The sequence below is a fragment of the Cavia porcellus genome, unplaced genomic scaffold (assembly GCF_034190915.1).
Source record: "Cavia porcellus strain 051 isolate PalLab524CR breed Dunkin Hartley unplaced genomic scaffold, mCavPor4.1 scaffold_33, whole genome shotgun sequence".
In the NCBI taxonomy this organism is placed as follows: Eukaryota; Metazoa; Chordata; class Mammalia; order Rodentia; family Caviidae; genus Cavia; species Cavia porcellus.
This window is the reverse complement of record NW_026947516.1, coordinates 18,905,110-18,917,702: the sequence shown is the minus strand read 5'-3', so window position 1 is coordinate 18,917,702 and position 12,593 is coordinate 18,905,110. Positions and strand designations below refer to the sequence as shown.

At 38.0% G+C, this 12,593-nt stretch overlaps 1 protein-coding gene across 13 annotated transcripts in view; it reads right to left on the bottom strand.

Annotated features, from left to right (window-relative positions):
* Positions 1-938: 938 nt before the first annotated feature.
* Reps2 (RALBP1 associated Eps domain containing 2) overlaps positions 939-12,593 on the bottom strand; it is a 270,779-nt gene continuing 259,124 nt past the window's right edge. For all 13 annotated transcript variants that reach the window (XM_063242948.1, XM_063242951.1, XM_063242953.1 and 10 more), the window contains one exon: positions 939-6,498. In XM_063242948.1, coding sequence (XP_063099018.1) covers positions 6,430-6,498 — 69 coding nt within the window. In that variant the 3' untranslated portion in view covers positions 939-6,429. The remainder of the gene's footprint in view (positions 6,499-12,593) is intronic.

Genomic DNA, 12,593 nt, shown 5'->3' with positions numbered 1-12,593 from the left:
TTTCATATGGCTGAGTTTCAGAAAATTAAGTATGTATAGAGATGATGTGTATCATTTCTGTGAAGAATAATTTTATCTTCTTCAGTTTCCTTTTTTCTCCAGTTCAATGGATAAAAGGAAAAAACCCCCTTATCCTTATAGGATTATGAAGCCACACATGAAAGGAAGTAGTCTGAGTCCCCAAATAACCACAAGGAAAATAGAAAAATTATGAACATCAACTCTGGATGGCAAGACAGATTCACTGAAGTCTTGGGTTGGTTTTTACAGCACTTACCTATCCTAAAACATCATAGCACCTACCCCACTCTGTACTGCTCCTCATCTGTAGGACTCTGTCCTATAGAGATCTGAGCTCTTCGAGGAAAGGAACTAACATACCACTTGGTACAAAGAAAGGGCACAGTAAATATCTATAGAAGCAAGATCAGGTAATGGAACAAACTCATGGATGGACACTGTGACACAGAAGAAACCCATGTAACAGGAGACTGATGCCTCCTCAACTTATTCAAATCTTGAAGGTCAGAAATGACAACTGCATTGCAAGATTACTTGGTCAGAAATGTGAGCCAACTCTTTCTGCTTATCTGTATCATTCCTGCTCCAGGTAAGGGTACCATGATAGAAACATTCTTGAATTTAAAAAATATTGAAAAGTTAAAGCAACAAAAAAGCCCTGAAATAGCTAAGTTTTCAATTCAGTGGACCTTCAAACTATATTTTGACTTAGCTATGATATCCCTCCATAACCAGGTGTTTCCTGTGTGCAGACATTTAATAATCTATCTCAGATCATCAGGAAGTGAAAATAACTTAACTCTGAGATTTTTATTTTACTGGAAAGACCCCTAACTCCTCTTCACATTGCCTACATTAAGTGTATGTAAGGCCATATGCAGACCACAAAATATTGACACCAAGACACCACAAAACCATTTAGTTATCATACATTTATTTTTAACATAGCACCCCAGTTTCACATCATGTGCATTTTCCAAAGTTTGAGATCCTTAATTTAATACGTTCTTCACAGATTTTTCAACAAATGTGAAAAAGAGGCAGTAAAGTTAGCTCGAGCCTATAAGTCACAACACAAATATAGGACACTCTCAGGGATTTATGTTTAAGGTCAATATACATAATGTTCCAAATGCTTAGCAAACAAATGAGACTCTAGCTGAGTAAAACACTAACACAACTTGGTGGTACAGTATCATGAAAAGACAGAAGGCATCAAATATATACTTTGCTGTTACACTTTTTACTGTTCAATGTATCTATAGTGAAAAAATATACATTTTTACTTTCAAGGCTAAAATAGACCATCAGTTCATTATCTCTCTTGGCCAATAGCTATGAAGACTAAAATGGCTCTTTTTTTGCCTCTGGCTCACTTAAATATCTTATTTGTGCTGAAGACAAAAAGGATGGCAGTGCTATAGAAGAGGGTATACCTGGCTCTCAAGATGTGTGCAGTTGAAGCTGTCACACAAGTTGACTTAAAACAAACAAACAAAAAAACACACAACTTAGTTGATCTGACCTCCATATGATGGTTGTTGAGTTCCGTCTCAGGGCAGAGCTCTCTGATGGAGCTTATGACCTAGTGCTGTTATTCAACACAGGCCCTGAGGATGGAACTGGTACCTGAATTTTCCTTACTATAGTTTCCAAATTCTAGCTTAAGATTTCTTAAATTCTGATATTCTCTCGTCTTCAAAGTTGTAAACCTACTTTCTCTAACCTTGACAACCATGAAATTATAGCTGGAAGCAAGACAGAATTCATGCCATGAAAAGAAAGCACTCCCTAGTTATTGACAGCAAAGCAAGGCTTCTGTAACCTAGAATAAGCCCTGTCAATTCAAATCTATAGTGCTGCTTAGAAAGGTTCTTCTTACCATCCTGTATATTAATAAACATAGAAAATAACTATTATATGGCCTAAAAGCAACCGTGCACTTGGGCTGTCTTGCTCACACTGACACCTCTGCCGCTTCAGGTCTTATTTGTAAGACAGTCTTCAAAAGGCCAATTGGAGGGTGGGCAGCAGCTCTTAGAATGGGCTTGCATTGCTTTTAAATCTGTCCCTCTGTTGTCTGCTGCTCCCAGAGTTGTTCTGGGGAAGTTCACATAACTAGATGCACTGCTCCTCAGAAATAAGCAAAGCCGGGTGGCCCATAGGGTAACAGTCATTCAAATCGCTATCAGTGTCTAATCGGGCCGCATTGGTGGGTAGGCTCCTTTCTCCTGCGCTGAAGGAGAAGCAAGATATGCAAACAGTACTCCCAAAACCCACTCCCCATTTCTTACTAGGAATTTGAACCACACAGTCATGATGCTTAAAAAAAAGGAGCTAAAGTATAAATTTGAAATCAGTTTTAAAAGAACATACCTGAAACAGTAAACCAGTCAAACTGAGAAAATGAAGTTATACATGTTGTTTGGCCAAAGGGAAAATGACCTCTCAGCTGCGATGTCATTTTATCCACAGTAATAATGCTTAAACCACAACCTCATGAGTCTACTTGTCAATAACACAGGAAGAGCTGCTTGCTATGAGATAGTAAAATATTTTTTTTATATTTTTAAAATCACATTCCCTTGATGTTATGTACTTAGAAGGTGTGATTCTAGTTTGTGTTGAACAAATGTTGTTAGCTCAAAGGTGTTAATACTGTCATTGAGATCTAACTCCTGCTGAAAAGACATTCACAAATGTCCATCTTAATTGCAAAAAACACATATATTCCAAATATTATTGATCTTTGATTACATGTCTATTATTACCATGGTGATGAGATCATTTAAGAAACAGACAAATACTACAAACAGACTGTACAATCACATATAAAGAAAAAACTGTTTTAAGATAGTTCAGATTTTGGTACGAAAACAAAGGAAAATCCATGTTTTTGATTACTCACCCTAAAATATGCTGAAATTGAACATTTGTGACCCGAGTAACTAAAGATATATTGAAGAAAACTATAACTTACTACATATTGAGTTCATTTCAATCACAGTAGTCTATTTTAAAAATAAACCCCCATAAGGAATATAGGAATGGAATCCATTCAAAGCAACAGCTGTCAAAAGCTCTGCCAAGAAAATTCAGAATAACTTATTGCTTCATGAAAGGTGAGGTGTTCAGAAGAACAAATAGTTCAATAATATTCTTTCCCTTTAGATTTTACTTTTCAAACCAAGAGAAATTGTTAGATCTAAAACTTAAAACATGTTTTTATATTTAAAGACTAATTAGTTAAGTCAATAAAATTCAACAAGATAAAAGTAAAGAAAAACCTTCTAATCTACTTTTAATGTTGACAGAGAACAGAGGGCCAACTTCGAACCATAAGCTCAGGCTGGTAACCTAGCTCTACCGCTAGCTATCTCCTTCTATGGATTCTTGAGCTGGGAACTGCTGATTCTTAGGGCCTTGGTTTCACCACATATGAACTACAGGAGACAAGTACCAGTCCTGCCCAGCCCTGGCATCCTGTTCTTCACTGACAGGAAGATGGGCACAGCTTCCAACTAAGCTGATTCATCTACTAGCCCCAAGCACTTGTTTATATTTTTAAAGCCATGAGATCCTTTCAACTAAGGCAAATATGTGCCTGGAATACAACATGCGTACCCATTCCAGATGTCTACTACTTGATTTTGCTTTACGTCTGTCAAGGAGGAGGCAAAAGCAATATGTCACATACAAGGGTTGCTGAGGAACCCAATATTTCCTCTATTAACTCTTACTATGCTTTTGTCTACATGACTGCAGGATCTCTATAGGAGAACACCAACGAACAAGGTAATTAAATCCCCATAAACAGGGACAACTTCAACTTTTTATTTGTAGAATTCTACTAAAAAGCAAGTCTAATTTTGGAGAATTTTTATTAGAGAGGTATAGTGGTGGTTTCAATAAGCCAGCCTTCTTATAAATCACATTAAAGGCTCACAGAAACATTATTAGGCATTATAACTCTAAAAGTACACATCCTAAGAAAACAGAGAACTTGAGGATTAGCAACAGTAAGAGTGTGTATACGTCTGTATGTATATACATAAACAAACAATATTTAATTCTTTTTTAAAACGTCCATTTCTAAGCAACTAATAAACCATGGACAAATTAAGTCCAGGTAGGAAGGCTGGGTACATTTACTGGTGTGTGCTTTAATGCAATACCTATCTTAAAATACTGCTGCTGAGCTGAGAATGGCCTCAGTGATAGAGCACTTGCCTAGCACGCATGAAGCCCTGGGTTTGATCCTAGCATATACATAAGAGAGACTATGAATCTTGGAGAGCTTTGATTGTCCAATGCAAGTTTTTTCCTTTAATGAAAACCAAGCCAACTAAGCAAAACCCCAGCCTCCTTATTTGGCTCTTTTTGTCACTGACTTCATAGGGGAAGACAGCATGTCAGTATTTTTTAAATGCATAGTTTAGACTAACATTCCTTCGTTTATATGTCTGGCTGGTGGATATGAAGTGCTATCCCGAGTGAGTGCATATGTACTAGAAGATTATGAGATAAAGTGCATACACTAGTCCTTCCTGGATGGAATGCACCAAAAGCCAAACATGCCATGAAACATCTGCAATAAGAACACTGATAAAATTTGTCGATAAAATTTGTTGCAGCTCCCAAATCTCAACATACAGAGAAAAAGTTACCTAAAAATTTGCACTGACCCATATATACTCTTAGGAAAGGTTTAAAACTCACTACCAACCCTTCTTCATGAGAACAGAAAAGGCAGCCAAAGAGGGGGGAAGTTCCTCTAGAGAAACAGTTCAAGTTTCATGATTTTCAAAATCAAATCAATTCAAAATACCTAAACATGCATGGAACAGATTCAACAATTTGTTTTTCTTTGGGCAAAGATCATCTGTTTGAGCCTTTCTCTGTTGCTGTTAAGCTATTGAGAAATCTTGCCAGTGAAACTAGGAAGCATTAAATGAATGCCTACTTTTCCTAAAAGCTCTCAGTTCTACTGAAACCAGCAGCTCTATCTCATGTGTTCCAAACCTATCCCAAGCCATTTCAAAAAGTACCAGAACTCCCCATCCCATTATCCAAAGAATGGGTATATTAGCAAAATGCATAAAAGACAGTATGTCTTGCTGTAAGTCTCTGAAAGCAATGTTGAAATTGGTATGCCCTGTGAGGTTAGTGAATCCATGACCCTGAGGGTCAGTCAATTATCACTTTCAGCTTGGGCATTCAGGTGAAGTAGCAGCTTCCTAAAGTTGTAAAGGATACTGGCTTCTGCAATTTGAGTTTGTTTTACACCTCCTGTACTGGAGTTGGCTGAGCTGCTCCAAGCTGTATACATGCCAATTACTTCCCAAGGGCACATTTCAAAGAAAACAAAATAGTCATATGTCCAGTATGAGCACCACTTTCTTTCATTATTTCTTTATGCTCAACATATCCTCAATTCAGATTAAAATAAAGGCAAAAATACAAGGTTTTTTGGATTGTTGGAAACCACTTCCCTTTCTTCCCCAGTTTACATACCTGGGTTCGCACAACAAATGTTTATCAATCCAGCTTTTCATGTTTGATGGGTGGTTTCCAAACTCCTGCATTTACAGAGATGTTATCCCATGCAGGATAAAAGTAGAGATCTGGCAACTATTTATTTGATTTCATCAGGGAAGGCAGCTAAAGTAAATTGTTCTTGCCCAAAAATTTACATGAAAGGACTGAGTTATCTGGGTTGATGGCCTAGATTGGCCAAGTTAAATAGCTCATTGCCAAAATCTCAACTTTATAGGGTACAAAGACCCAATAGGTCTTTGACATTCAATAGAAAATGATAGTAATGTATTATTTATAGCTAGATATAACATCAAAATGGCACTAGAGAAGCAATTTTTAGCATACAGTGGTGGAGGGCACAGCGCCAGTCTAAATCTGATGCTTTCATTTTATTTTACCTTTTGTTTTTTTAATCATCATGCCAAAGACTATCCAGTTGGAATCCCAATTATTCAGGAAACCAAACTACTGTATGTGATATACATACAAAAATAAAATAAGCATCCTGAAAGTACTTCGTTATAAGGTTTTATACAAATCATAAATTCTTTAAATAAATAATGCTCTAAATTAATTGCTAGAAGAATGATTTTTGGTAAGGTGCAGCATCTAATACCTTGAGGAAGTACTTAAGAAAGGGAGATAAAGTCCTTTGATAATTACAATTTCAGATGTGATAATCAGTTGAAGTAATTTTTCCAACCACAATAAAATACACAAGTGAACTTCAAGATAAAGTGTTGCATGGATTATACTCTGCTGCTCACAACTTTGACATAGTCAAACATCTACAACAAGTAGTTGGGCTCAGATATTCAAAGGAAAGATCTTGGCAGATAAGGTCATGCACTGCCACTTGAACCTTGGGGCTCACAACACAGTGACTGGACGAAGTTGTTCCAACTGGTTTTCCAATGCAATCCGTTCTTGATGAACCTCCTGAGTTGTACAAAACAGAAGAAAAACAAAAAGGCAAAGAGTCATTTTCTGAGTTCATATCTACTGCATAAGATAGTCAAAGGAAACCTGTTAATGGACCCAAGACATTTAAATGTTATAGAACTCAAAACTAGGTGGGCTGGAAGGCAGCAGATTTAAAGTTACCGATTACCATTTTTAATTTTCATATTGTCTGGTTTTGAAGGCCTATAATGCCTTCATTACCCTGTTCTGATCAGTTTTATACTATTTTGTTCTGTATGAATTCTTTGTGTGAAGACATAAACAACCATTTAGAAGAAAACAAGAGACATTATGGTAGCCACCGTAGATCTCCTGTTGTCTTGTTTTGAAATCTGTGTCACATTATTTTCTTTTGATCTGTTTGTTCTCTTTTGTTATGTTTAGTTTTACATCCTCCCTTTTTTTAAAATAAAAAAAAAAACAAACGACTTTTCCCACAGTTCTGGTTACATACTGAATTGGATGAGGACCAAATCAAATTCAATGATGAGGCCCAATGTTAACCTTTTGTGGAAATATCATTTGGTCCTCATCCAATTCAGTTTGTGACCAAAAATGTGGGAAGAATCAAATTCATGAATTGAGGTACCACTGTAAATGATACCATTTGTGTGTTAATTAGCTTTCCTTTACTGTAACAAAATACCTGAGACAATTTAAACGAGGAAAGTTTATTTTGGCTCACAGTTTTGGAGATTTCAGTCTATGGTCAGTTGCCCCATTCCTTATAAGCTTGTGGTGAGATAGAATACCACTGTGGAGAGTGCACTGTGGAGCAAAGTTGCTTGCCTCATAGCAGCTGGGAAATAAAAGAGAGACAAGAAGAGGCCAAATCCCAATAGTCTCCTCAAAGACAGGCCCTCAATGATGTCACTTCCTTCCACTGGTTCCACCACCTAAATAAAGGTTCTGTCACTCCAAACAAAAGTTGATTAGACAAAGGGATCCTCAAAATTTGTAATCTCTCAATTCCTTTCTGTAGATGATGAAATGAAGCTCAGAAACTATCCTCCAATACCCCACCTTAGTCTCACCTTGTTTTAATGAGATTAATAGCTGGCAGAGAATGATATTGAAAATTAAAGCTGACAGAAATTAGAAAGCAAAATCAGACTCTCACTTCTGATGGGTGAGTCACTTGAACTAAATTTCTACTTGTAATTGCTGGTTTTGTATCCATCACCTTATTCAGGAAGGTCCGAGGGATGAAAAGGTGCTCTACTCAAACTTCCTGCCAAGTCCTGTGCAGACTTCTGCCCAAAACAGAGCTTTATGTGTGACCTTGAGGTAAAAGCCAGAAAGAATCGCCAATCTGCTATTTGGAAAATCAAACTTTCAGGCCTAAAACAGACTTCTGCAGAGAAAGGGGGCTCATAAAAGCATTCTTAAATAGAGTTAATCCAGGTGGCAAAGATGCTACATAATGGTGTAACTCTGAAATGCTCCACAAGCACCAACACACTAGTAGTCAGTAGAGAACTGAAAAGAGTGTTTATTCGCCCAGTGTCCTACTCACCCAACCAACAGTCTTTTAGTATCTACTAAGGGCCAGAAAATACTCTAGCCATGACATTATCAGCAGAGAAGAAGACAGAATAAACCAGAGAAGAAGACAGAATAAACCAGTGATGGTGAACCTTTTAGAGCTTTCAAAGATATGAACAGCCAGCCGCAGCATGCATGCCATAGATTTGCCACCACTGGAGTAGACCCATCCCCTCATAGGGCTTATATCCACTGGCTTATATCCAAGACAATAAAGTAAATGAACAGCCATGGATATAGCTCAGTGGCATATTGCCTGCATGGCAAGCATGAGGTCCTGAGTTTGATTCCCAGTACCAGAAAGATAGAAAGAAAGAAAGAAAGAAAGAAAGAAAGAAAGAAAGAAAGAAAGAAAGAAAATAAATGAACAAAATATATCCAGGAGGGAAAGACCCAATTAAAAAATGGGGAACTGAAGTAAATAGACACTTCTCAGAAGTATAAACTGCCAATAAATACATGAAAAAAGGTCTGACACCCCTGGTCATTAGAGAGATGTAAATTAAAAGAACACTGAGATTTTATCTTACCCCCAAAAGAATGGCTCCATCAAGAAATAGAATGATAGGGGCTGGGGATTTAGCTCAGCGGCATAAGTACTTGCCTTGCAAGCAGGTGGTTGTGAGTTCGATCCCCGGTACCGATAAAAATGAAAAAGACAAAAAAAAAAAAAAAAAAAAAAAGAAATAGAATGATAACAAACATGGGCGAGGCTGTGGGGAAAAAGGAACTCTTCTACATTGTGGTGTGAATGTGAACTAGTACACCACTGATGGAAATCATTATGAAGATTCCTCAAAAGACTAAACCTAGAACTTTCATTCAACCTAGCTACTCACTTTCTAGGTACCTCCCCAAAAGAGCTACAGACATCATATAACAGTGATACATGCATACCCATGTTTATAGCAGCACAATTCATACCAACTAAGTTTTGGAAGTGGGCTACCTGTCCATCAACAGGTGAGTGGATAAAGAAAATGTATTTACACAAAACAGACTACTGGTCTGCCATAAAGAAAGATAAACTAGAGTCATTTGTAGGAAAATGGATGCACTTTAAAACCGTGATGTTAAGTGAAATAAACCTGACACATAAGCTTAAATATTGTATGGTTTCTCTTCTATGTGAAACTCAAAATGAAAAGGGCAAAATAAAGGATAGATAATAGGAAAATGGGATAGAACCTTTGCAAAAGGGAAGGAGACCAAGACATGGACCACTTCGTCATGAGGAATATAATCATTGCAAACTTTACTGATAAAAAATAAAGACTGAAAATAACAGATTAAAAGGCACTTTCAGGAGCAAATAAGTACAGATAATGTAATAGAGTGCTAGGGGTGGGAGGAAGCAGAGAAGGTGACGAGGGATGTCCTCTCAGATGTGATGCTACTGGAGCAGTGACTGGAAAGAAACGACGGTGTCCCAGAGGAACATGTGGGGAAAGATGTGCTAGGAGACTGAATGGCAACTGCAAAGGCTGCCAGTGATGGAATGAGTTTGATGAAGTTGACACACAAAAAGGCCTATGTGACCAGAGCAGAGGAAGCAAGAAAGACTTTGGCAAGAGATGAAGTCAGAGATTTAGACAAAAGCCCTATCACATAGGGCTTTGTGGGAAGAGGCAATAGAAGTACAGGGGGAGGGCACTAAAGCTTTTGAACCAGGAAAGACCTGCCTCATTCTATAATGTGTAATTCAGAATTCTCACCCAGGCTACAGTGCAGGCTATAGTGTAGGCAGCACTACAACAATGCGAAAGCAGAAGCAGTGGCGCAATTGGGAAGTTACATGGACTCGGGTGGGAAAAGAAAATGACTTCAATCAGGGCAGCAGCCATAGAGACAAAGAGAAGAGGAGGAATTCTAGATAGACCTTGAATCTAGAACTGAACACACTTTCTAATGAAGTCGAGATAGGACAGAAAGAAAATTTAAGGAAGATGCCAATGATTTTTTAAGCTGGTATCTTTATTTTTCCAATCAGAATTTTATTTTAATTTTAAATATCCACAATGATCACATTCAGTATAAAGAATCTGTACCTGTACATGATGCAACTTGTTTCTTTTTCCCATTCTCTTACCCACAAAGGGACTCAGTGATTTTGCATTTAAGAAATTAGTTGAGAACAAGACTGCATAAGAGATGGGACTTTCAAGGAAACGGCTGGAAATTAAGTGTCTGAGATATTTGTTAAATATACAAAGAAAAGGGATAAGAAGTTGAATATGTATGCTCAGAGAAGAGAGAATTAGGGCTCAAGACATAAATGTTGGTTTCACGCTGGGAATGGTGGTATGCACTTGTAATCCCAGCACTTGGGAGGCTGAGGCAGGAAGATCACTGTGAATTCAAAGCCAGTCTGCGTTACATGGTGAATTTAAAGCTAGTCTGAACTACATAGGGAAATACTGTTTCAAAAAACTAACAAAAAATAAATGTAGGCTTCATTAGCCTGTGGATGGTCTTCATAGAAATGGAAATATCATCTACTAAAACAGTATAGGAGTTCTATGTAAATATGGAAGACTACTTATAGGTCCATCCTCCTTCCTGCAACTCCACTAAAAAAATTACAGGAACTTTTTAAAGCCACAGACTCCCAAGACATGGAAAACAAACGGGAAGAAATAATGGCAATAAAATATGTAAGCTGAAAGGCAAACTGATGAATGGTAAATGATTTAGAAAACCCAGCGGGGAAATGTGGGAATTCTGTGAGGTGCAAGTACATGTATTCCAAATTTGTATTCTAGAACTAAGGACGCAACCATGGCATGGCCTAGGATCCACTGTGCCTACTGTGAGGTGCGCTTGCTCCATTGATGACCTGGCCACGGTAAGCCCCAGTCTGACTGGTAGGCCACAGTGACACTTTCAGTCTCCTAAAACTGTCCACACTTTGGAGCTAGTATCTAGTTATTCTCCAATTCTACCTATTCCCCTTCCCCAAATATATAGCCACTCTGGTAAATGGGCACCTTTTGGAAGGGTTAGGAGAAAGATCAGTACACAGGGTATGATCAAAACATACAGTGAACATTTAAATTTTAAAAATTACCAAGTGACATCCTGCTATTAACTTCCCTCAAAGTTCTCTCTCTTACTTTAAATGTGTTTATCCCATCACTCTTGCCATTTCCTAAAGCAGTTCTAGAAGTCCTCTTTCATGAATGTCTTTAGTGGCACTGTTGTGGCTGTCTCAATGCCCTGAAATTTAAAATGTCTACCTTTTGTGGTTCATTTTGACTTTGGGAAAGAGTGAGAAGTCAAAACAGTCACAGATACGCTGAAAAAGATGGATGAAGTCACACTAAAATGTCGTTAGTATCCTTTCTATTGGATGGGACTCAGCAGCCACATTCACCATACTTTGCACCATACCTCATAAGGACACTCATAGAAGAGGACTTCCAGAATTGCTTCAGAAAGTGGCAAGAACGATGGGATAAGTGTGTTTCAAAGTGAGGGGGAATATTTTGAGAAAGACTAATGGTGATGCCTTTTACTACAATAACTGCTTTAGAATGGGAACTTTAATCATATTTTGTGATCACCTCTTATAAAATTTTGACAATACAGAGGACCTTTCTTGAGGATACCCAAATGCTTGCTCACTCAAGGAGCATCCTTACCTGTAAACTGGCACAGTCAAGGAACTGATTTATGGGCCATGACTACAGCTCTGCTTTGAGGATTCCTCAGAACATGAGTTCACTAGACCTAGAGCTGTCTAACATACAGATTGAGCAAAGAGAAGTGATTCTCAAGCTAAGCAAGGAGGAAAGCAAGAACCAATGTGATTTCATATAGGGGAATCCCAGAAAGCTTCAAACTGGCAGGAGCAGAGAACTATGAAAGTTGGAGTGAAGGAGAGCAGGATGGCTGACTAAATAAATGTTGGTTGACGTGTTGGAACTTGGAGGGCTGAGTAAGAAAGCAGTGAGCTCTCCTCCCTGATAAGCAGCAGTAGGCGAACAAGCAGCCGGCATGCCAGGAGAGAACAAGTCAGCATCTCCCATGAGCCTACCTACACTCAGGCTGAAAATCAAATATCCCACACCCCCTCCCCCCAATTAGCAACTGGATGGTGTTGAGGACAGATGGAGTTGATAGCAACTAAGGCACATAAAGCAACTCAATGCTTATATTGTTGGGTTGATTATGCTGACCTGGGGCCAGAGGTCTGAGCATTTCTTGAGAAGATGACCATATGCAATATAGCAAATATGGGGGATTTCCTTCTAGCTTCTCTTTGAAGGCAAATATTGTTTTCACTGATTTGCTTTGTTCTGGTTAATTGTTTTGCTCTATTTAACATTCTATTTTGATAGGTTTTATAGTGTTCTGCTTTTGGTTTGATTTTGTTATACCTGATTGAATGGACAACTATTGTGAAGATAAGAAGATATATTATAGCACCTATTACTGTTATCCCAGTATCCTGCTCTTAAGTTCTGTACCAATTTCACTGCATTGTCTCAGTTAGCTTTGTTCTGTCTTGTTTTGTTGTACTTATT